Source organism: Anser brachyrhynchus (assembly GCF_964034855.1).
Source record: "Anser brachyrhynchus genome assembly, chromosome: 10".
Lineage (NCBI taxonomy): Eukaryota > Metazoa > Chordata > Aves > Anseriformes > Anatidae > Anser > Anser brachyrhynchus.
In genome coordinates this window covers 8,477,540-8,500,481 of record NC_137705.1, presented here as the reverse complement: position 1 = coordinate 8,500,481, position 22,942 = coordinate 8,477,540, and the positions used below count along the sequence as shown (strand labels likewise).

The 22,942-nt window shown below is 34.9% G+C and overlaps 1 protein-coding gene across 12 annotated transcripts in view; it reads right to left on the bottom strand.

The window, feature by feature from the left end:
• Positions 1 to 22,942, bottom strand: part of FHIT (fragile histidine triad diadenosine triphosphatase) — a 531,998-nt gene that overhangs the window by 496,252 nt on the left and 12,804 nt on the right. For 10 of the 12 annotated variants that reach the window (XR_013955445.1, XR_013955446.1, XR_013955447.1 and 7 more), the window contains exon 2: positions 126 to 188. Coding sequence is in view for 5 of the 12 variants with exons in the window: in XM_080605803.1 (XP_080461929.1) it covers positions 126 to 188 (63 nt within the window). In the remaining 7 variants the exon portion in view is untranslated. Of the gene's footprint in view, positions 1 to 125; positions 189 to 1,404; positions 2,112 to 22,942 lie in introns of those variants that run through there. The other 2 variants (XR_013955450.1, XR_013955451.1) reach the window with 2 other exon arrangements.

Genomic DNA, 22,942 nt, shown 5'->3' with positions numbered 1-22,942 from the left:
GAGTATTTGCATTAAAAAAAAATCTACTTTTTATCCTCTTTATTCCAAGGTAAAACCTTAAAGTTGAAACCTACCACATTAAGTGCTCAGAACAGGAAGTACATAACAAGAATGTCAATACTTACGTATTTCCTCCTAACGGTTCCTTGGAGTTTAACTTCTTAAAATGTGTTATTTGTATAGGTAACCTGTAAAATAGGAAACACCATACTCAGTACTTCTTGGCAACCAATACAACATAAATATAAAGCTTTAACATTATTTCTAAAAAAATAAAAAATAAAAACAGCTATAATCTGATATTCCATTAATGATGCTCTGAATATACATATTTATATGAAATTCCCTTTTTAGTTCATCTTTTCCTCAATTACTTGACTTATCCATCTAATTTTAGCAATCACTCTGCTCCTTTTATTGTAGTAACAGTTACACCTACAGTGATGACTAGGTTTATATTTTTGCAGTTTTAAGAAATGTTAAAAATTGGTCCAAAACAACAAATAATTCTGATTTACTGGCTATGAAGAACACGTTCATTTAAAGAGTTCCTCCCAGAAATAAGACAAACCTATAGAAGAGAACTAGACTTGTTACAACAGGTAAGTACAAAAAAGGGTAAGAAAAAAAAATATATTTTTTTTTTGCTACGAGAAATTTAAAAGTTCCTCTTCTAAAAACTGGTAGACAAATTGGAGTTTATTACACTGAAAGATGGAAAATATGAATTGTGGAACAGAATATTGGCGGTTTGCATCTGCAAACAGCTTTATAGAGGATGCCTCAACACCTTTCCAAAAACAGTGATTTAAAAAAAAAAAAAATTAAAAAAAGGGTGGAGTAAGTGAATGAACATTATTAGAAGAATAAAACATTCTTTATGTGACCAGAACAGACCTTCATTCGTAACAGGTTTCCTTTGCAAAAAAGCTCAAAGCAACAACAGACTATGTAAATCTGACTCCATACCTTAACAAGAATAGATATCAATTTAACATTACCAATGCCACACAAGGAAGTGAGACATGTACCCAGTGCATAATGCACACTATATTTAACAATAAGACATAAAAGGATAGATTTTCATTTATAAAAATTATTCAATACTGTTTAAAACTGATTCACCCTGTATGCCTTAATCCATATTATGAAAGAAAACGGATGGAGTATTTACACAAAAGGAAAAAAAGTCATTTGTCATATAACAACTTTTTTCACTCGTTTGGCCACCAAGCCAAAACGTTCACTGCTTATTCTGCCGTCATGGAAGCAAATCCTGCAGAAACTTGTATGTAAGGATTTTCAGGGAAGAGGCAGTATTACTACCTTTTATCTTTGTGAAATTGAAAGGCTAGTCAAACTTCTGCTGCAGGATTCTGTAAGTTCATTAACACCATTACTCACATGATCAGTAATATGAAGAGCCCTTAAAAGATGCAAGAGAAATTCAGGTACATTTTAAGTTATTCCACAATTCCACACACACCCTTGGACACAGACTGATTTTTGCCATATTTCCTTGCAACAGACTGGTATAAAAATAAATAAATTCATTTTAAAAATGTGTTATAAAACTCTGCTGAAGAAAGGGCTTCCTAAAAGGCAGTCAAATGAGTTGCACATAACCACCTTGAATAGAGCCTAAAAAGTCAGAGCTGGGTGAGGAGTAAACATGCTATTTTCAATCAAGTAATTTTCACTATTCATTAAGGCCTCAGTGATAGGGTTCCCACTCTCCTCCCCATTAAGAACCATCAGGTACATCATTAATTAGCATGAGGTTTTTTTGTTCCCTCTCCCTCCCCACAGGTGCTATTTTTAGCATTTTCCCCAAGTCTCCTTGGACTTCTTTCCCAACTTATTCAAAATCACTTAGATGAGCTCAGAATGAAAACGTTTTCTTTTTTTCCTTATTTTTAAGTATATATGTCATCTGACCATCTATGTTTTGTAGCAGGCTAATGACCAAATTTTCTCATATTTATTCTGCATAAAATGTCAGGCATCATCCTCCTTCATGTTGTATATATTGAATAAAATTAGAAATGCAGTTTTGAAAATTGTTCCACATCCTCACACTTCATTATTTCACTGCTCTCACTCATCTTATTAAAAGATTGCTTTATAGATGTCTTATAATCAGTGTTTGTAGCTTGCTTTTTTTTTTTTTAGTATTATCAAAGGGTAAGGTTTATTAAAAAAAAATAATTTACTTTACTACCTGCCAGATAGGCTTCGCTTGCAATTAAACACCTGTTAATCCATCAAATATCCAGTAGGAAGCACAGAAATATTAGGAGACACACTACTCATTTTGAACGTGAAATCAGACAGAAATTTGGAGCATGATACTGGTGCAACGATAATAAATATTATTCACAGAATCAGAGCCTTTCCCAAATTTTACATCGCATAAGTGAAATATGCTTTTAATGTAAAGTTATTTCTCAATTTTTCATCTTTAACTGATCATTAACACTCCTAAGATATTGATAATGATGACACTGCAGTGTAGCTTTTTTCTCTTCATTTGACAACAAAGCAGAACAATATGAAAAGAGATACACATGAATACAAAATAAATATCTAAAAATAGCATTAAGAAGTTCTAGGATTAATGCCCTCAATTCTTGCACATCATGGAAGCTGATTTTAAGCAAATTACATCGATTTGAAGAGACAAAGAGCAGTAATAAAGCTGCAAGTTTCCTGCTGCACTAAACAATGATAATGACCCAGGGAGCAGAACACCATAACCACACTTGGGTAAGGTCTTTCAAAGGAAACAGGATGATTCAAATTTTAAGATTACAATATGCTCCTTCCACAAAGGAAACAAGCTCCAGTATTTATTCTTAAAATGAGGAAACAGCAACCTTTTTTTAAACAAAAATTCTGTACACTTACTCAAGAAAATGAAATTAGAATATTTATATTCATAGTTGTTAAACTGGGAAAAAAACAAGTAAAGACATGACCCCTGATATTTGTTTCTGCTCAATTTATCCACCCATTTTGACAAGCATCTAATTGAAAGCTGAAATATGAAGGAGACAAAAGTAGCACTGGCTACTTTAGGTGTAGAGAAAAGCAGCACATATATACAGTATTATTTTACAAGATCTTTCTCTTGTTTTGATTTATATAGGGAAAGTATGATATTTATCCTTGGTACTTCCATTGGTTATTGTCAAATACTGTCTGAATTTCAAGAAGTAAACTAAAATAAATGCTTTTTATTAACCATGAGGGGAAAACAAAAACTAAAATTCTAGATTTTCATAATTCTCAGCTTTTTTTTCTCTTATTGTTTTTCACATTCCTTGAAAACAGTCTTCTAATAAGAAAAACTGTCAATTAAGGAAACTGTCGTTTTGGCTAAAGCTTACCTTTGGGGTGCCATATTATCATTTTTAGTATTCTAAGCCTAATCAGGGACTAAAGCTGCTATGCCAGATTCTTTGTAAACAGGTAGCAAAACAGGGTAGCTTAGCCAAGAGACAGCAAAAGGCAGATGAGAAGTTTAATAGAAACTGAAAAGACATCCTTACTACAGACACGCAGTAGTTTTTGCGAAGCTGAAGCCGACACAGTGTTAAGACCTCCAAGATACCACCATTAAAGAGATACAGACAAATTTCAATACAGACAGTTCTGTAACTGTAGATGCATTTAATGGGAACCACTCCGAAGTATAAATGGCAGCATGGCAGAAATCACAAAAGGTGCTTACTAGTATATTTAATTCTATACTACCATATACATTTCAGTAATACTAGTGGATGTAAGAGCTGAGCTGACATCTAAGACCAATGAATTATGTACCTTTTGTATAGACTGAGTTACGGGTCACCACCCATTACCCACACTTGCACCTCAGGATCATAAAGCCGCTATACCACCAACATTCATACCATTTCTTGGGGATGTCAGTAGGTGCAAGTATAGTTATTATTTATTGAGTCATGTTCAAGTTTATGTTTCAATGAAAGAAAAACACACACTTGACAAAACCCAAGAACAGAACCAGAATAAGTGCCGAAAGGAGCATTCTGAGAGCAGTTAATTGATGGGTTTTCAGACTAAGAGGTGACTAGAGAGAGTTGTTCGCAGCTGAGTGAAAATCAAAGTCCTTTGTTCAGTTCCTAGTGCATTAAGAGAAACAAATTTCTTTAGTCTTGCAAATAAATATACTCCTAATAACTGTAACATCCACTTCTTCTGGTAACTTCTGAACTGGATAATTGGTTAGGTTAAAAGAATAGTATTAAGCAAGTGCAGGATAGAAGTTGGCATCATCAGGGACAACATTAGCATAGAAAATGACATATGGGAAGTAATATATAGACAAATAAGAGATCCTAATATTTAATGCAGTTTTCAAGGACAAGGCTAGCTCTCTAGTGGAACAGAAGTTCAAGGGACTTTTGTGAAAAGACAAGTTTTTCTTAAAAGGAAAACTTTTATCGTATTATTAAATCTGTTACTGCCTTTGATCTCAACAGTTCCAGGAATTTTATCATTAATAAACTGGTTAGTGGGAACTGTACAGAGAAGTTCATGTGTGAGAAACAGTTTGCTCCTATGCTTGCTGTATCTTATTTTTGCCCTTTGATCCACAGTGCATTCTCCTGTCATACTCCTGTTGAAAAAGTAGGTATAGTATCTGCACTTAATCTATGACAAGAGAATTGCACAACATCAGCAACTCTATATGATGGGAGATGGGCTCATTAGTAGCATTCGGTAGCATGATTCCTGTTAGGACAGCATCATCTTATTCTACCACTAAAATGCATGCATCGCCTTATCCTGTTCTGGATCAAAATACTTGTAAATACACAGAACAGGATTCAGACACATGAAAGAAAACACAAGATTTCTGCCTTTTCACAAAAGTGTAAAAATAAACAATTTCCTTCCTCTTTCCTCAGAATAAAGGATAAAAAGAATTTGATAATAACCTAGTGATAAAGAACTCAGTACAAAATCTGATTTTTTTTCCTCCTTTCCCTTCAGTGCTAAATTAAACCTTTTAATTACATCCAAATTCCACTGTAAAGATATTCAAAACTACCATGTTGTTCAGTTTGCTCTTTTTTTCCATGCATTTCAGATTGGAAGTACTAATATCTTCATTGTAGGAATGGTCCTAATATCTTCATTGTAGAAATGGTCCTTTAGGTGTAGCTCTGGTGTGATTCTTATTTTTACCTTTTTTCCTCATTCCTCTTTCTCACATATATTCTCCATTACTTAAACTGGAACCTTTCTCCCTGACTTCTTTTCCTTTTAGAGTAACAATGAATTAAGAGGCTGTCAGAAGGATTTGATGGTCAGGGACCAACAAAGACATGAAGACAAAAATAATAGAGGAAGGGATGATGTGGGAATCATGGCAGACAACCAAGCTAGCTTTAGGGCAAGGAGATGTGAGGAAGAGGTTGCAGCAGAGGGATAAGGTCAAGAAACAACTGAAATGCAAGGACAAAGATCATAGAAAAAAAACATAGTAGGAACACGACTATAAACAAACTTTCATAGCTATGACCCTTGCTGTATGATGATGAGCCATTGTGAAGCCAGGTCCCCTTTATTTTGTGATTATGGGGACTTGCTGGACTGTTACGGGTTTGGTTTTAATTTAAAAAAATATATATATAACAGAAAGCTTATTCTTAAAAAGTGAAATGTGTTCAGAGATTTTAAATGGGTGATAGAGAACAAATAATTCATTTCTGAACATGGTTCTACTTGCAGTAAAACAATCAATACTTACTAGAATTTAATAAGGAACTTTTTAAAATACTTTTTTTCATTGCAGTATTACAGAATGAAATGGACAGAAGTCGCACGAACATTAAGCGATCTCCATTTAACTGATCAGTCCTTGTTACAAGGCAGCCTGGTTTAGAATGGAGAAAAGAGCATTAGTTACTCTGGACAAATAACAGCATAGTATTAGAGCATTTTGAGGATTCTAAAGCTTTTAGCAATGTTATAATCATTTGGAAATTTTCCAGTAAGCACTAAATATCCAAAATAGCACCTGCAGTCAGCTAAGTTGAATTATCTGTTTACCACTTCTGAAAGTTAAAATATTATGTAAAGTTCACTGAAAAACACGAGAGACCAAACATCCACAGACCTTTTATATTTTTAATAAGTATTAATTTGATACACACAGTGTTGAGAAAAAGGGTTAAAAAAAGATGCAGATAGTTCTATCAGCTGGGAAAAGAAGTTTGTGTTAAATTTTTACTGAAGGAATTAGACTTTAATGGCCAACCTATGTAATATTCCATAAATCAGCAGCAGAGTCTGGCCAAAAGAGCATAATAGTGAGGGATTTAACACCATCGTCTTGCTAATTGAAAGGACCTGACCTCACCAGGGTCAAGCACTGCAAGTGAGAATGATAACACTGCAAATTATCACTGCTTTGCAAATGCCAGCATATTCTACCTGTAAAGGGAATATGACCAAGCACATTGAATTCTATTGATTAAAATTTAGTTGTCCGTCGTGTGTCGTTCCCCCTCCCCCCCCCAGCATACATGGTTTGTAGAAGGCTTAGAAACAGGGGGCAAAAAATAAATAATAATAAAAAAAGGTAAGAATGTTGGCATGCACCATCTTTTTCCCCCAAAATTAGAATCACAGAATGGTTGGGTTGGAAGGGACCTTAAAGATCACCAAGTTCCACCTCCCAGTCACGGGAAGGGATACCAACCACCAGATCAGGTTGCCTCACAGTAAAGAATTTCATCTTAATATCTAAATTAAACCTACCCTCTTCTAGTTCAAAACTATTACCCCTTATCTACATCACTACACTCCCTAACAAAGAGTCCCCTCCCCAGCTTCCCTTTAGGTACTGGCAGGCTGCTGCTATAAGGTCTCCCCAGAGCCTCCTCCAGGCTGAACAACCCCAACTCTCTCAGCCTGTCTTCACAGGAGAGGTGCTCCAGCCCCTTGATCATCCTCACAGCCCTCCCCAGGATCTGCTCTAACAGGTCCATGTTCTGGGGGCCCGAGGGCTGAATAAACACAGTGCTCCAGGTGGGGTCTCACAAGAGCAGACGAAAGGGGGAGAATCACCTCCCTCAAACTGCCAGCTACACTTCTTCAGATGTCTCAGTCATTTAGAAAAATGAATAAGCTGTTCCACATAGCATTCATATTGATATTCAAGTTAGTCCTATAGTGTTCTGGGAGATGACAAATGTGAGGTTTGTAAGCAGTGATGTATATACACAGTATCGACCCAACCTTACAAACTGTACTCTTGGAGTTTTCCTTTACTTATACAAATAGTACCACTGAAGTGAATAAGACAACTTAAGCTAAAAACCTGAGTCATACAAGAAAGAGAAAAGAATCACATGGACTTCACAGTGTAGGTTTAAGGAGACTCAGTTGCCAAGATTTCTTCCAATATTTTGGAAGAACAACATTCCAAATACACACAAGCAAGAGGATGCAACTGCTGGAAACAAGTTTCAGTTCCCTATGGGTGTTTTTTCCTTCGATAAAGGTATATTCAAACATATGCATACACGGAGAATTCCACATTGCTGTTCTTGGCATTTAATTAGGGGGTAAAGGAAAACGTGCAGGACTAGAATTTTAAGTGTTGGTTTAATAACCTTTATCCAGCTCATTTCTGAATGATTTTCTTCCTCTCTAGAGAGGCTTCTAATGTCAAACACTGGTATTAAGGTAAGTCATGGTTACTGAAGAGGCACACAGAAGGCACATGACAAAATTATTAATTATGGGAAGGGAAGGAATCAGAGCATTCATTTCACTCCATAAATGTTCTTCTAAAACAGAATATTTAATATTGAACTCAAATACTCTTTCAGTAGCCAATAACCTTACTGGTGTCAATAAAACTTGGGGATTCAGAATGTCACTTAAAAACTGTTGCAAATGAGATTTTTAGAAGGTACTAGAGATTAAGAAGGCACAAAGATTATTTTCTTTTAAGTACAACAAAATAAATTGGGCATTTTTGTATCTAAAATAATAAGTTAAACCACCTCAATACAGTAATTTTAAATATACTCATTCATACGAGTTTGCTAATGTTCATTTTTCAGATTCCTCACTTTCACATCAAATATTAAGAATTGGTCAATATTTTCTGCTGATATCTGATATCCAGCACCACATATTCTTACACCAAAAGTTATATTAGAATACATGATGTACTTAAAAGCAACACTAAAGGTGTGGTTTCCTTTTTTGTTGTTGTTGGGTTTTTTGATTTGTTTTGTTTTTGTAGTTTTTTAATACAATAAAGTAGAAAAACAGTATGGAATATATAGGAAGAAAATCTTTGAATTATACCCATCTATAACTTTACATAAAATTAAGTCACAGTTAATTATTTTCAAGATCTCACATAAAAGTAGTCTAAGGCAATACAGCAGTAATTTGAAATCCAATGAATCCTGTAGACTTGGCCTGAAAATCTGAGACAATAACACAGTGCATATATCAATAAGCACATTACCAAATCAAAAGACAGTTTTCCTAAGCATTCTAGTTGAGAGAAATTTAGGAGAAGCTGAACAGACAAGAACCCTTCCAGTCAAAACATCCCATGAAAATGAATTCGGTAATCTAAATAAATAAAATGTATAAAGCCTGCGGAATTCAGTGCCATTGGCTGATATTTCTTTCAAATACATCTTTTCATATAGTTGTACATTATTTGGAGCCCAAACACCTCATTGAATTCAACATGAAACTGTGGAAACAAGTAAAACCTTTCCCAGGTATAAGTCTTATTTCTGGAAGCTACTACTAACAACACAGCATAATCACGAGTACATGCTATTAATCAAAAGTTTATATGTAAATACCAATTATAGTGTAGGGTAAGCAGATGCTTGATTTGTTTTGCCCCGAAGGCATCTATTGTAACATACTACTTGTCAGTAAGTTTGTGAGCACAAAACCTGCTTCTGACTGCTTTCTGCTTCCACTAAAGCTAGGCATCAGCTCAGAAAAATAAACCTCAGCAGTTGGCAATTAAAGAAATTTATATTAATATATTCTGGAGCCACTATCTTGTGAAATAAAACTCCCAGTTTCTGTCAAATCACAATTTTCATGAGATTTGTGTTCTTACTTTAAACCATTTCATTTCTAATAAACTACCAATTATTGAAACTTAGAAATACTTGTTTTATGTTCTGTATCTTGTCCACAACTCACTTCCCATATGAGAAAATAAGCACAAAGCAACTCCTCTGTAAAGGTATTCTTGCATGTGACATTAAATTATTATGCAGTAGCTTATAATGACTACTCTATACAGGTAAACAAAGTTAATACAAATAACAGCTGTTAAAGAACATCAAATCCATAAGCACCATCTAGGCTAAAGACATTGCAGCCATTTCCTTCTCATAAAAGCTTTTTAATATTGAGCAGTCTATGTTTGTGTTTATAAAGCCAGTAGAACATGAGCAGAAGGAAAAGTGATTAAAATAACGACCTTTGCAAAAATTCTAATACTTTTTACATCCCAGAACAACAGCTATAATCACACCAATCATCTGTTTTAACTCAAATAAAAATAATAATAATAATAATAATAATTTCAAAGTTGAAAGATTCCTAAAGGAACATTGAAAACCCTTTCCACCCTTTTCTTCTCCATTCTCCTTCCCAAAGATTAAGAAAGTCTGACACTTATCTCAATGCTATCTCATGTACGTACCACTATTTAGTAGGAGAAGCAGGATTTCAAAAGTAAATGAAAGTAAATGGAAAAAAAAAGTTTAAAAAAAGATGAAAATACATCAGCAGATTTGGTGCTTGATTTGTTTTTCTTAAAGCTGCAATACCTGTGTTTTTAGTAATCAGAGAAAAAACAAAGCCTTTGGTCCTATAAAGCTTTCCAAAAAAGGGAGAAAGTTTTCTACAAAACCTACCTGTAATGTAGTTTCATTAAATGTAATTTCATGAAGCTATCACACTGCCATAATTAACAGAATGTGAACTAAAACAAAGCAACAAACAAGTACAGACTTTAGCCAAGGACTTGTTCTTACATTTCCTTTATATTTACGTATACAAAAAGAAAAAAAAAAAAATCACAGAATCACAGACTTGTATGTCAACATTTACTATCACCAAAATTTTAATTAACCCTTTGGATAGAATTAATAAATTGCAATCCTGCAGTGAAACCTAGAACAGAATTCCAATACAAAATTTAATTAATTAACATTAGACAACAATCTAAAAAAATCTAATTATATGACCTCGCACAACATTTAATCACATCGTATGCTTTGTGTACTTCATAACAAGCAGTGCATACTAAATCAAAAACAAGATCTTATTTCATAAGTTACCTTACTACATGTTGCAGGAAGGCATACACGGTCATTATTCTTAGATTATATTTCTATCTTAGTGTGAAAGTTCTTTGACAAAAAAAATGTTTGACTTCTTGACTACTGAATTGTATCACTGCAAAACTTCTGTTTTAAAACTGGGCCTGCCTTTAGTTCATAAAATGTACAAGAGTAAGCTGTGCTACCAGTCACACAATTGCTAATCATTATAATCAAAACAAGCATCTCCTATCCTATAGCAGCCTGTACCTCCAGTCCACACCTGTAATTTCATCCTGCCTGCCCTCCTGCTTGGTATTTCCTCATCTTTCCTCTTCCCTGTCCTGTGTGCCTTCTGTTCTCCAACTGTTTTTGATCATCCATGTGTTTTTTCTTTGTTTTGCAGTTCCTTTCCTTGGAACAGACCTGGCTGTGCCTTCTCTTCTCTAATTCTCAAAGGTATCAAACAAACTCTTGAGCATCACCTTATCTGTCACTTGTCACAGTTACACATCAGGCATTTGATTCTTCTCACCTGGCGAAAACACATGTGCAGAACACTGATTTTATTGTTTAAATCCTGAGAGAAATCAATGTTCTCCACACTACTGGAATTTCACCCCAAAAAAAGTTAAGTGTCCCCTATTTTATGCAACCTAATCAGCAGGGACAACAATCTCCCCCTAGACTACAGAATGATTACTTGCAAGGCAATGTTTTATATCTCATGTAGAATATTTAACAGGATTCAAAAAATCACACTGAGTCAAGAAAGAAGCATAACCATTTTTAATTAAAAATAAATTCTCTAAAATATCCCCGTGGATATCTCCTGCTTCCCTCACCCATGGTCACAGAGGAAACACACCATAAGGAACTCTATTTTCCACTGCCCTTTCTGCATTATTCCAATAACGTAAAATACATTCTTTTCAATGTGCAGATCTCAAGTTCACTATGACAGATATCTAATGTTTCATTGGAAAGCCCATATTGCCAATATTTACTTTAAACTTGATTACAGACCTACACAAAATACAGATTCTTAAACATGACACATATGGTGGCCCTTGATTTCAATATCTTCGATGAGAGCAATGAAAGCTATATACCAACTCTAATCTAAAGATGCTGGTGGCAATGAATAATAGCCACAGTGTCTCTTACAGTTGCTCGTCTATTATTAGTGAACAAAGCACATGCATATAATATATTCCTGTGGAATAATTTATGACCATATCCTATGGTAATTTAATAAATTTTTAGAAAGCTTTAACAATGTATTTATAATTAATCTGTTATAGTCTGTAAGTACCTAAACCTGTGTAATAATTTCTTACAAATATCAGTTACTGCAGTTTAAAACCAAACCAAGTCTTTTGCTGAATTAAAGCCAAGGTGCATTTTAGACTTCCAAATATGCTGAGCAGGCTTCATTATGAATTGCACCTTTGAACTAACGCCTTAATCACAATTTCAGCAGGAAACTCATGTAGAAGAAAGCACAAAATAATGCTAGCCTATCAAATATAATTTAGACTTCCAAAATGAAATATTTCCATTGTCAGATTTTTTTCTGACCTTCAATGTTTTTGTCTAGAAAACACTTTATTTATATTACAGAAAGTCTGTAGTATTCTGTGTTCAAGCCGTCCTTCAAGTTAGTTTGCCCAGTACCGTCCCACTTCTCACAAAGATCAGAACATTTAATTTTGCCAATGAATTGCATTCATGGAAAGCACAAGTTGTGAATGCCAAAGGCTGTGTTTGTCAAAAATAAGACAAACAATACATTCTTTAAAACATGACAAGTAGTTTTTATGAAAGCCATTTGTGCTCTTTCCATTACAGGAAAAGAAATCACAGTGGGAATACTAAGCTCAGCACATATTTGGCAGTTCGCTGACCAGACATGCTATTAACTATAGAAAAGGCTAATTCTGAATTTTTTCTGTTAAAGAAAATTTTGATTTTTTTCTTTGAAGATTACAGATCCAATGATGAATGCAAGTGCAAGCTACTTATTAGAAATAACATGAGTATATTGTCATCCCTGCACTCTATTATTTTATCGTATCATTTTATCATCAAATGTATACTTACAAATGTATACATCAAATGAAATACTTCCATAGCTTCCCATATGTTTCTTTAGCATAGAACTTACTCTATATTATCCCTCTTTCTCATTTTCTACAGATTCCCTTCACCTAGCTAACTACCCTTCCTCTAGGTTTATCTTTAAGAACCTTTTCTTTGATCCCAAAAAACTTGGCAGATCTCCTTCACTGCCCCCCTTTATAAGCAAAATTAGAACTTGCAGAATCATTACCTAAGTTCTTTTTCTGGCTCCCTTCAACAGTATTCAAGCTCTTCCTTTGTGTGATAACAATCATTTCTGACCTTATCACCATGAGCCAGACAGTTGATTTTTTTAATACAAATAAAAAATATGAGAGTGAGAAAGGTTTTGTAAAAATAACAGGAAAAAAAAATGCCTTGGTATTTATGGTGAACTACTACTGGTCGATGGCCAGCAGAAAAAGGTGTCAATAAAGATCATAATTTTGGACATAAAGTCTTTTGAATATTAAAATCCAGATTCACACATGAGACTACAAAACAGGACACGCAGTAAAATATTCTTAGAGGAAGCAGAGAAGAGAAATGCTGATTGAGGTTTCATGTACCTAATAATCTCTGCTGTTGAGACAGCTGGTTGCTGTGTTCAGCACTTTGCAGGACTTTCCTTCACACCTAAGTACAAAAATTTACGAAACCAAAGACCAGATGTTACAAGGTTAGGGATCACAACCAGATCTGAGTGTACAGTATTTGCATATTATCTCATGGTCGCATACAAATGACAGTGAGTATTTCTCTTGAGTTTGAATTTCCAAGCAAGTGTAGAATTGAAGAATAATGCTCGCCTGCAGGTCATTTTACCAATCCAGTAACAGATTTTAAGATGTATGAGGAGGTTGTTCTGAGAGTATTTTAAAAAGGGATGACAGAAAAATATGCTGTAAAATATTCTGTATTTTAGCTGAATTTGTCCACATAATAGGTTTAAAGACAACTACTTGCTTTATATTTAAGCATGCTTTTACTGCTGAAAGAACACATCACAAGTCAAGTACCAGCATTTAAGCTTTCCTTAAGTAAAACGTCCATGAGTTCAGAAAACGGGAAGGATGATATAGTCTCCAGATAAAGTCTCACATTCCTCACCCTGTTTCAGTATAATTCTTTACACATTTATTATGTAGTCCCTGGTCAAAATAAATTTGAAACAAAGGAGGTGCCCTCCAGCAAAGCAGAGAACGATTAGTGTTTACCTAAGCCAGAAAGAATTAGAGGTCACCGCTACTTTAAATGAGACAGCCGAGGCAATATGGTGGCCTCGGCCTTCCTCTTCTCCTATTACCCTTTGTACCATACACTCTCTTCAGCTAGAATAAAGAAAGAAAAAGTATACAACCTATTTCTGTTAGCAGACTGTTTTGCCTCATAGGGAACTCAACATTTTTAAAGCATTAATTACTGATCAATTTTTACATGTTTTTATCATAACTTTGCAGGTTACTTAATTACATAACTCTCTCCCAGATTCTGTAGGAAGAATAGGCTTTGGAGGACACAAGGAAAAAACTAGGATTAGAGATGTAGGCAAAATAAAAACGTTGACCTTGTTGTAATACAAAACTGATCTGAGCAAAAGTGAGCTATCCACACCAAGCAAGGTGGAAGGGAAACGAGGGATAAGAGAGAGAACAAACAATGACTTCACCAGCAGTGTTCAGATCGCCTGGACTTCAGGTATTCCATCCATTATGTTTATCACAATAAAAGTAACGTAAAAGAACAGTTCTACATATGAGATGTTTCTAATGAATGGTGAAACTTGATAAAAATAATCATCTCAACTTTTTAATACTCTCATAGTAATTCCCAACACTGAGTCATGTTTGATAGCACTTGGAAGGACTTACTGAACTGAAGAGATAAACACAAATTCCAAATGACAGAAAAGAGCACTGTGCATGACTTAGTTATAAAAGTTTAACATTTCAAAAAAGTCACCCTAGTTTGTCAGAACACACATATCCAATGTAAAAGCTCACCTAAGATCTGGATTTTTAAGAGTTTGTCTTTTATTATTTAACTCTAATTAATTTGCTATTTGTTTTGCAGGGATGGGGAAGGGGACTAGGGGGGTCTTCACTATTTCACTAAATAAAATCTCATTTGTAATTTCTTTCTCTTGCACTATTTCTTCTTGCTTTTTGTGTTGTGTTCAGGCAGTCAAGGGACTGAACTAGCACTTTCACTGAAGAGAGAAAGAACTGATAAAACAGTAGATCCTTTATGTTCTCCTCACCCATCTCTGTCTCTCCACGGTCGCATTAGTGAAAGCTTAGTCCACTCCACTCTGCTCAACACTGTCACCGATAACAATGAATAGCTATGCTATTTTAACCTCTTAGAACCCCGCCGTGACACCATCACTGAATGCAAATGTTAAAAAATGTTATTTAAAACCTGGTATCCATCTCCTTTCTAAAAATATAGTTATAACCACAGTATTATCATTTTATAGATTTCATAAATAAGCAGTACTTTAACATATCTTAAATGGAAATACAGAGGCAATCCTGAAGAAGCTACCACTGTTCATAAATATATTTCTTTATATTGGTGACCAAGAGAAAGCAGCCTCTTGGGTTTGTTTGGTTTGCGTAGGTAAAAAGGACACAACCAGACACTCCACTTAATGAAGTGTTTCCACTAATTATGATTACTGTCCAAAGCAATTTGCTTCAGAAGTGGAACTTTCATCAGTAATTAAAAGATAATTGGAGTCTGATAAACTCCACCCACAAAAAAAAAGAACAGCTTGACTAATTCGAAGCTTCTTCCACTTCATACTGCCATAATATTGGGTTTTAGTCTCAAAATATATGTCAGCATCCATAGTATTTAAGAAATTAAAAGCAAGAGTAAACCTTTCTATCACAACATCCTTTTTTAAAAGGATCTGTCATACTGAATGTAAGTCTCTGTGTGGAGTGATACTACACAAGTGATAATATATTTGAATTATAACAAAACTAATGGAAGATATTGTTGTTCTATATTTTATTGCTTTTGATATTTCTTTAGCAATCATCATTGCAGTCTGTCTAAACAATTCTCTGTGCACTGACATTCACAATAATGTGTTTTCACCAGAAAGTTAGACACTGTCATTAGATTTAGCAAAAGGCTATACTTTACAGTTCCTAGCCATTTTTTTACACCTCACTACTCCATTGGGATGTGAATGCAACAGTTTTTACATCTGTCATCTCTAGTTATATTTACGTGAATACACGTATTAATAACAGATTACTGGAAATCAGTAGAGAGATGATGAATTAGTTATGTTCTTCTTGTCCCCACACTGGAATGTGACCAAGAGAGAAGTGTTTATCACATTCTCTACTAAGAAAAAAAAAAAAAAACACCTATCCACAGCCCATCTTTTAAACTCTTTTACACTTGGAAGCTGTTGTCTATTCCAGAAACTTCTTACTAGAGGAAAGCCACCAAACCATGAGACATTCAGTGCAGCTTAACTTTCTCGTGAGAATGCAGAAAAGTAACTTGATCAATATAAAACATTAGAAATGAGTACTTGGAGTGCACAGAAAACAAAGATCAACCTTCGGTGAAGGAACACCATAAAGACTAGGTTTGATTGTCTTTCAAAATCATTTCCTTTCTCAATAAGTTAACATCCATACAGTGAGGAGGAAAATTGTATGCTGACTATTCAGAAAAATCAACCCAGAATATATCAAAATGACATATAAAGTGAAGCAAAATACATTTCAGCCCAAAAAACTGCACCAGGCCCTCCCCACCATTCGCTGTCCCCATCCTCCCCCCCAAAAAAAAAGATGATTTATGAGGGTCTTTTCCTCATAAAGCTCTATATAGAGGAAGTGGCATCACCAGAGAATACCTGACCTGCAAGCAAAACAAATCTCCCAAGGCTCCAGTAAAGAGTGGGAAAAAAAAAAAGGCATGTTCTAACAGACTGGTATAGTCCCAGCTATGAAAAATAAAAAATAAAATAAAATAAAAACCATATACATACGTAGAAGGGAAAATTAAAAATATATATATTAAAAATGTATGCAGAAGATTGGCAGTTATGACTATGAGAGATAATAGCCTCTGAATTCTACAGTTCAGCTGGACTCAAGCCCTCAGTTGCCCCCTTCTAAAACCTCAAAAGATGCGTATTTTTGAACAAACTTAATTCTCTCCATTTTGTTAGATTTCACTAACACAAGCAATTTTTTTGCTTGTTTTCTTGTATACACATACACACACCCATGTATTTCAGAACATTAGTTTGTTAATGCCAGAACTCCCAGGTAAGAAAAATTGGGGAAGAAAAACCTCGAATAAATGTTGTCTTAAGGTTCTTTAAATCTCAACCAATTAAGCATCGATTGTCAGGGAGTGCAAACTGCTTTGTAAGCTTCTCACAGATATGAAAAGCCTCCTCCTTTATTCATGTCCTTGGTGAGTTCTACTCCAGGGATGGCTGCAGTTAGGTACCCCCACCTTCAGCAGCAAGTGTCATTTCTATGTAGCCTAATTCCTGAAATGTTCAAAAAGAACAAAGGAAGATTTTGACCCAATGAGAAAAAAGGCATGACAAGTTGAACATCAAACCAAGAAACATTTCTTTAATGTCTACCTGATAGCTGTGGCTTTTCCCTCTGCAGTTGCACTGCTGATTGGAATAGCAAAAGAAATGGTTATCGTTTAGTCTACACAGACAGTAATAAGGCAAATCAAAACCAAGCATGAATATACCTGACTGACAAAGGTTTTAAAGCCATAAAACTAAACCATTTGAAAGATCAAAACTGTGATAATTGCATTCTACACACAGCCTGAACAGTATCATGAGAAAAGACAGCTTCCTTCTTCAAATTTATCTTTCAGTTCAGCCTTACAATACGAACACCTCCCACACTGCTGCTGAACTTTGCAAGACCATGTTCTTTTCCAAGAAATCCCTGCTGGGACTGCAGCACAAGGTTCTCTCTAAGACAGGCTCACTGCCCACCCAGGAGCAGAGAACAACAATCTATAAAGAAGGAAGGACAGACAGCATAAAGACCTGCCATCGTACTCCTGATATCAGAAAGGAACTTTGCGCACATCAGAGAGCCATCAGAACCGACATTCTGCCTCACTTGCCCAAGCGAGCTATGAGAAGAAAAGCATCTCCATAAGAGATATCTGCATGGAACGTGCTTCTTATTTGCATCATCTGTCCATTTGAGAATTGGGCAATATTCAAGAGGAATGTGATCTTACTCCAGGCTAGTTAAAAATCAATCCAAAGGAGCAATTAGCACAGGTTGTCTGTAACTGAGATCCTAATCCAACCATTCAAAGCTTTTAATCTGAAAGCTTCTCTTTATACAAAGATGATACCTCTTTGAAAACAGACTCAAGGAAACAGACATTATATCTGCTATGGCACTGATAACATCAGGTGCTTTCTGCAAGGCCGTACAAAGTAATAGTTCTGTGAAGAAAGGTCCCAGTTCAGGCCCAGGCTCAAACAGTTGCTAACCCTCCATCTAGCAAAGACCTCTAGATGCAAGGTAAATCCTGCATCGGAAGTACGTTAACCTGTACGAAGGGAATCCTTGAACAATTTATGTTTCAGAGACGAGGAATATGGGAGAAAACTCATGACGTAGATCAGATATATAGTGTCTTCCTTCATAAGTATAAACGTGCTATCAAGACAAATTTATTGGCTAATTAAATTCAGTGCCCTATACAACTAAATTCTTAGTCACGTTTACTAGACATATCACTATCAGTGCAACAGAAACCACATCAGTTCCAGCTCTAGAACAGCAGTGATATATGGTATCTGACAACCTGAAGTAATACTGCAACAATAGCTAAGAGTTAGTTTTATTAATAGTTCAATAGAGGGGCTTAAGAAATACATTTCCTAGCATTCACATTTCCTCATCAGCACTACACACACATCATTTAACATGGAACTTCATAAACCTGTAACTCACAGACTAAATACTGCTGTATATTTTTAAACATGCAGATCAGACATTGCACATTTTACTCTATGATCTTGCAAGTGTTTTTGTATATACTTACACAATTAACAGTAGGCATTTCTAGTCAAGTGCATAAGGTGAAAACTGGAACTTGAAGTGTCTTTCAAAGATTGAATTGAAGACAGTTAAATAAAGACCACGCTTGAGGTCTTCATTATTTTACTTGATATTGCTCATGTTATTCTGAATGCAAAAAGATTAGATATTGTTTTTTGCTTCCCAACGTAAAGAAAAAAAATGTTTTTTGAATCAGTGAAATTTGTTCATTTCTTAATGCCATTCTAAATGCAAAGGTCTAGATCATTCATATTCAGAAAGTTAAATGGAGACAACTGTTGCTACATTAAATGAAGTTTCTGTAATTATGTCACACTGTCTTCAGAGATCTGGTATTTCTTCCATCTGCAAAATTAGAATACCTCATAGTAAATGAACAGACAATTTTTAACTGAACATTTCAGCATCGGTACATCTCGTCTTTTCTCCATGCTTCAGAAACTCTTCCTACAACTATGCTCTACCCAGACAAGAGTCATCCTATATGCTTTATCCTATATGTTTTACACAACTAATCTCTTCTGTTAACATGGAAACAGTCAGTTAAAATGTGTGAGTGAAACAGAATAGAGAGAGAAGAAAAAACAGAAACAACTTTATTTTTAAATCTAGAGATAAGATGTGTTAGTCTTGCTATTTTCAAGCATCTCTTTTTCCTGGGAAGTATATACCTATTTATTCCTCTATCTTGGAGAGGAAAGAAGAAAAAAAAAGAAAAAGGAAAAAAAAAGAAAAAAAAGAATCTTTAGGGACATGCTGCCAAGAAGCTGAGAATCTCAAAGGCTACATTAATCAAGGAAAATCTATGCTTTCAACACTTCAGAACTTTCACACAGAAAGAAAAAATGTCAAGAGAATGGCAAAAAAGCACTCTTCCCAAGAATCTCGAAGCCTGTTAAAGCATATTTTTAAGAACAAAAAATCTGCAAGGAATAATATTCACAGATAAACCATTTTTCTCATGTCACATTCACTCTAAGAACAAAATAGTTCTGAGAAGAGTGACTTGGTGGTCAGCTGTCAAAATGAAATTTAATTTAGCAGTAACAATAGACAAGGTATGTCAGTCTAAGCGTTCAATAAAAACCATGAAGAACTCCTTGAATGAAATGCTTTTAACATAAGTTGTATCCATAATAAGGTTTTAGATCTTCACCTCTGCAAAAATGAAACTACTATAGAATAATTTATTCTTAGTATGAATTTTAAAATAAATTATGAAAATTACCATTTTGATTTCCTGCTGAAAATCATGTTTTCTTCCTCTCTCTCTCCATATAACTTTGTAAAAGGCAGAGATGTTTTTTCCAAAAATAGACCAATTGCCTAGACAGTCCTGAGCACGTTAACTTCTCTGAAGCCAGCAACTCCTTTGTTTCTATTTGCAAAAGTGCAGCATAAAAAGGTGCTAGCTAGACTCTCAAAATAGCTCATGTAATTCGCTGACTTAAACTTGATTATTTTTATATTAATTTACTAAACCACCTTTTTTGGCTAAAAGGTATAAGCACTTAAGCGCCTTAATACACTCATGTAGCTGAAACAGCAGAAGCTGCTTAGCAAGTCACTGAATCATTTATAAAAGCCTATGGTAGAAGTTACTCATGGAAAATACTTAAGATTTAAATGACAGAATTTATGTATTTATTAAAACCTGGGGCATTTTACTAGTTTAGCAACCCTCTCTACCCCCTTTATGCAGGTGACAGAGGCAGAAAGCTCAAAAAGGCCAGAAAGGAATTATGAGTTTCATCCTGAGAGAGCAGAAAACAGGACCTAAAGAGCAGGCCTGGAGACGGTGAGCAAGGACTTCCTTATTGAAGCTCTTGCAACTCATGGCTAAAGAAGGAAAAATACATATTTTATTAGAAAGAGACCAGAACCAAAGAGCGAGCTGACTTGTGTCATCACCTTCTCCAGGTGATGTATTCTCCAGAATACTTCCAGGCCAGAACATCAGCTACCTGAGGGGTCAGCAGAAAGTACACTACATTCAGAACACCACAACTCCTCACCCAGGAGTATCTAAGGATTTCTAGAAGCTGAACAGTAACCTTCCCGAGAGGAAAAGCGAGATCTCTCTCATTCTGGTCCTTATTGCTCATGCAGTACAAAAACACGTTGTTGTTTTTAAACAAAATACACATCTCCTGCGGTAAGCAGTACTTATAAGATCTAAAAAAAACTCTGTCAGGAGTTAAAGAAGTTTTACTTGACATGTTATTTAAGATGCTATTATAGTCTAAAGAATTTCAGATTTAAGGGAATAGTGAGACAAGGATAACAGCTTGTCAAACATGCTTCCTCTTCAATTAAACTAGAGAAGACAACATACCTCACCTGAACAAGATACAGCTCTCATGCCTACTTTTTGCCATGTTTCCACAGGCTTGTTTTCAGTTAACTGTAAGTAATTCAAACTTACTGGAGCATTTCAGAACTTCTAAAAGCATTCATTTGAAAATATATTATATTAACTAAGGTGACTACTCTCCACACTGTAACGTATTAACATAAGGACTAAACAATTTGATGGACCAAAATCGTTTAGTTGCTTTCTCTCTAAGTTTGGAAGAGACCCCAGTGTCACAGCAATAAGTGCAATAAAAACTTTAAAAAAAAAATAGAACAACAACAAAATATTTTCCAGAAATTACAAAATGTCTATGAATAACATCAGCAACTTGCTGGGGGGAAAAAAAAAAAAAAATCAATCAAAATTTTGTAGCAATGCAAATCATACCAAAAACATTTTTCCACCAATAAATTTTCCATGCTATCTTTTGTCATTTTTAAAATCAACAGGGAAAAGCCTCCAAATTTTACATTACAAGCCTCTTATCCTTCACTTCCACGAAAGGAGACATCTTGCATTGTTAGAAACATTCTGCCTTCCACTTTATTCACAACTTTCACTACAGCAGCTGCTTTTGTTCTGACTCCAAAAACCTAATTTGTTAATTGATTCAAGACCAGCACTGTTTTATGACAGATATTTGAAGAACCAGACTATTGATTTATGGCAAGTAACCACTGACTACTTCCGCAACACCATCTACAGAAAAGAACTTAGAAATGATTGAACTGATGAAATCACCAAATGCAAGAGGTAGCACACTTCATTTACTACAGTTGAGCATAAGTATTAACGTAGTATTTAAAAGTCTCTCATAGCATCATCCATTTAAACAGTCACATAATCTAAATCTATATGATTTTGTTTCATATAAACAAATGCAGAGCTTCAATGTCACATTTTTTAAAAACTACACTTATAAATATTGGCATATTATTTATTCAGTAATCTTAGACATACAGGGAAGATAGGAGACTGCAAGATGAATAAATGATTGTTGCCCCATTTATTTTAAATTATACAACTCACTATTTTTAAAGTGAATATTATTTCAGTGTTACCCACTCAGTTGTTTCTAGAACATACATCCTCTGAGACAGCCCCACGTTTCCAGACTTAGCAACGGATGCAAGATCCCATTCCAATCCACAGTTGTCTTCATATTGCACTTGCAATCACATAGGTAAGATAGATGAGATTTAGCCAAGATACAGCTGAGTGTACAGGTAGTAGAAAAAAACACTTCAAGAGTCAACTTGCTGGCTGTTCTAAACAATCATTTGGAATTTTCTTTGTGTGGCAAAGAAGAAAATCCAGGAGATGGGAAATCTTTTGGCTTGAGGAATTTCCATAATATTGAAGAAGTTGCTGCTGCTAAGAAAAGCTGTATCCATTGTTTGAAAGAAATACGATGAAGAGTGTAATTTTGCAAAGGTTCATAGTTCCACAGTCTATCTTTTACTTCTCTCTCCTAAGGTCACTTCCATTCCTTACAGTCATTTCTATTTTAGGTGGATTTGCAGGAGATTAAACCCTATTTACAGCTGTTCATGTGAACTTGCACTATAAACCTTATTCTTCACAGGAAAAGAAAAAAAAATCTGTAGTACTCTATAGGTTGAGGAGCAGGCAGACATCATGAATAATCTTCTCAGGAACTGAAAATTGGATAACGTTTCCTATTCACTCCCATTTTAAATATTAGCACAAACTTTAAAAACATAATACAAATTAACAAAACACAATACAAAAAAAAATTTACACAGATGACAGAGCTCACCTAGAGATGGCCTATACTAATGAAGAGCTAATACCATAAATCTGCTGCACATAGAAGTACAAACAAAACTTTAAGCTCAAGAGAATAATTGTTGCTTGTTTGTTTTTGTGTGTTTGTTTGTTTGTTTTTCTACAGGTGGATTTTGTGGGTACAACATGCACAGCAACTCTCCATAACTTTACCTATGGTATTTTCCATTGTTTCTTGGGCATTTTTGGCAAGACACACA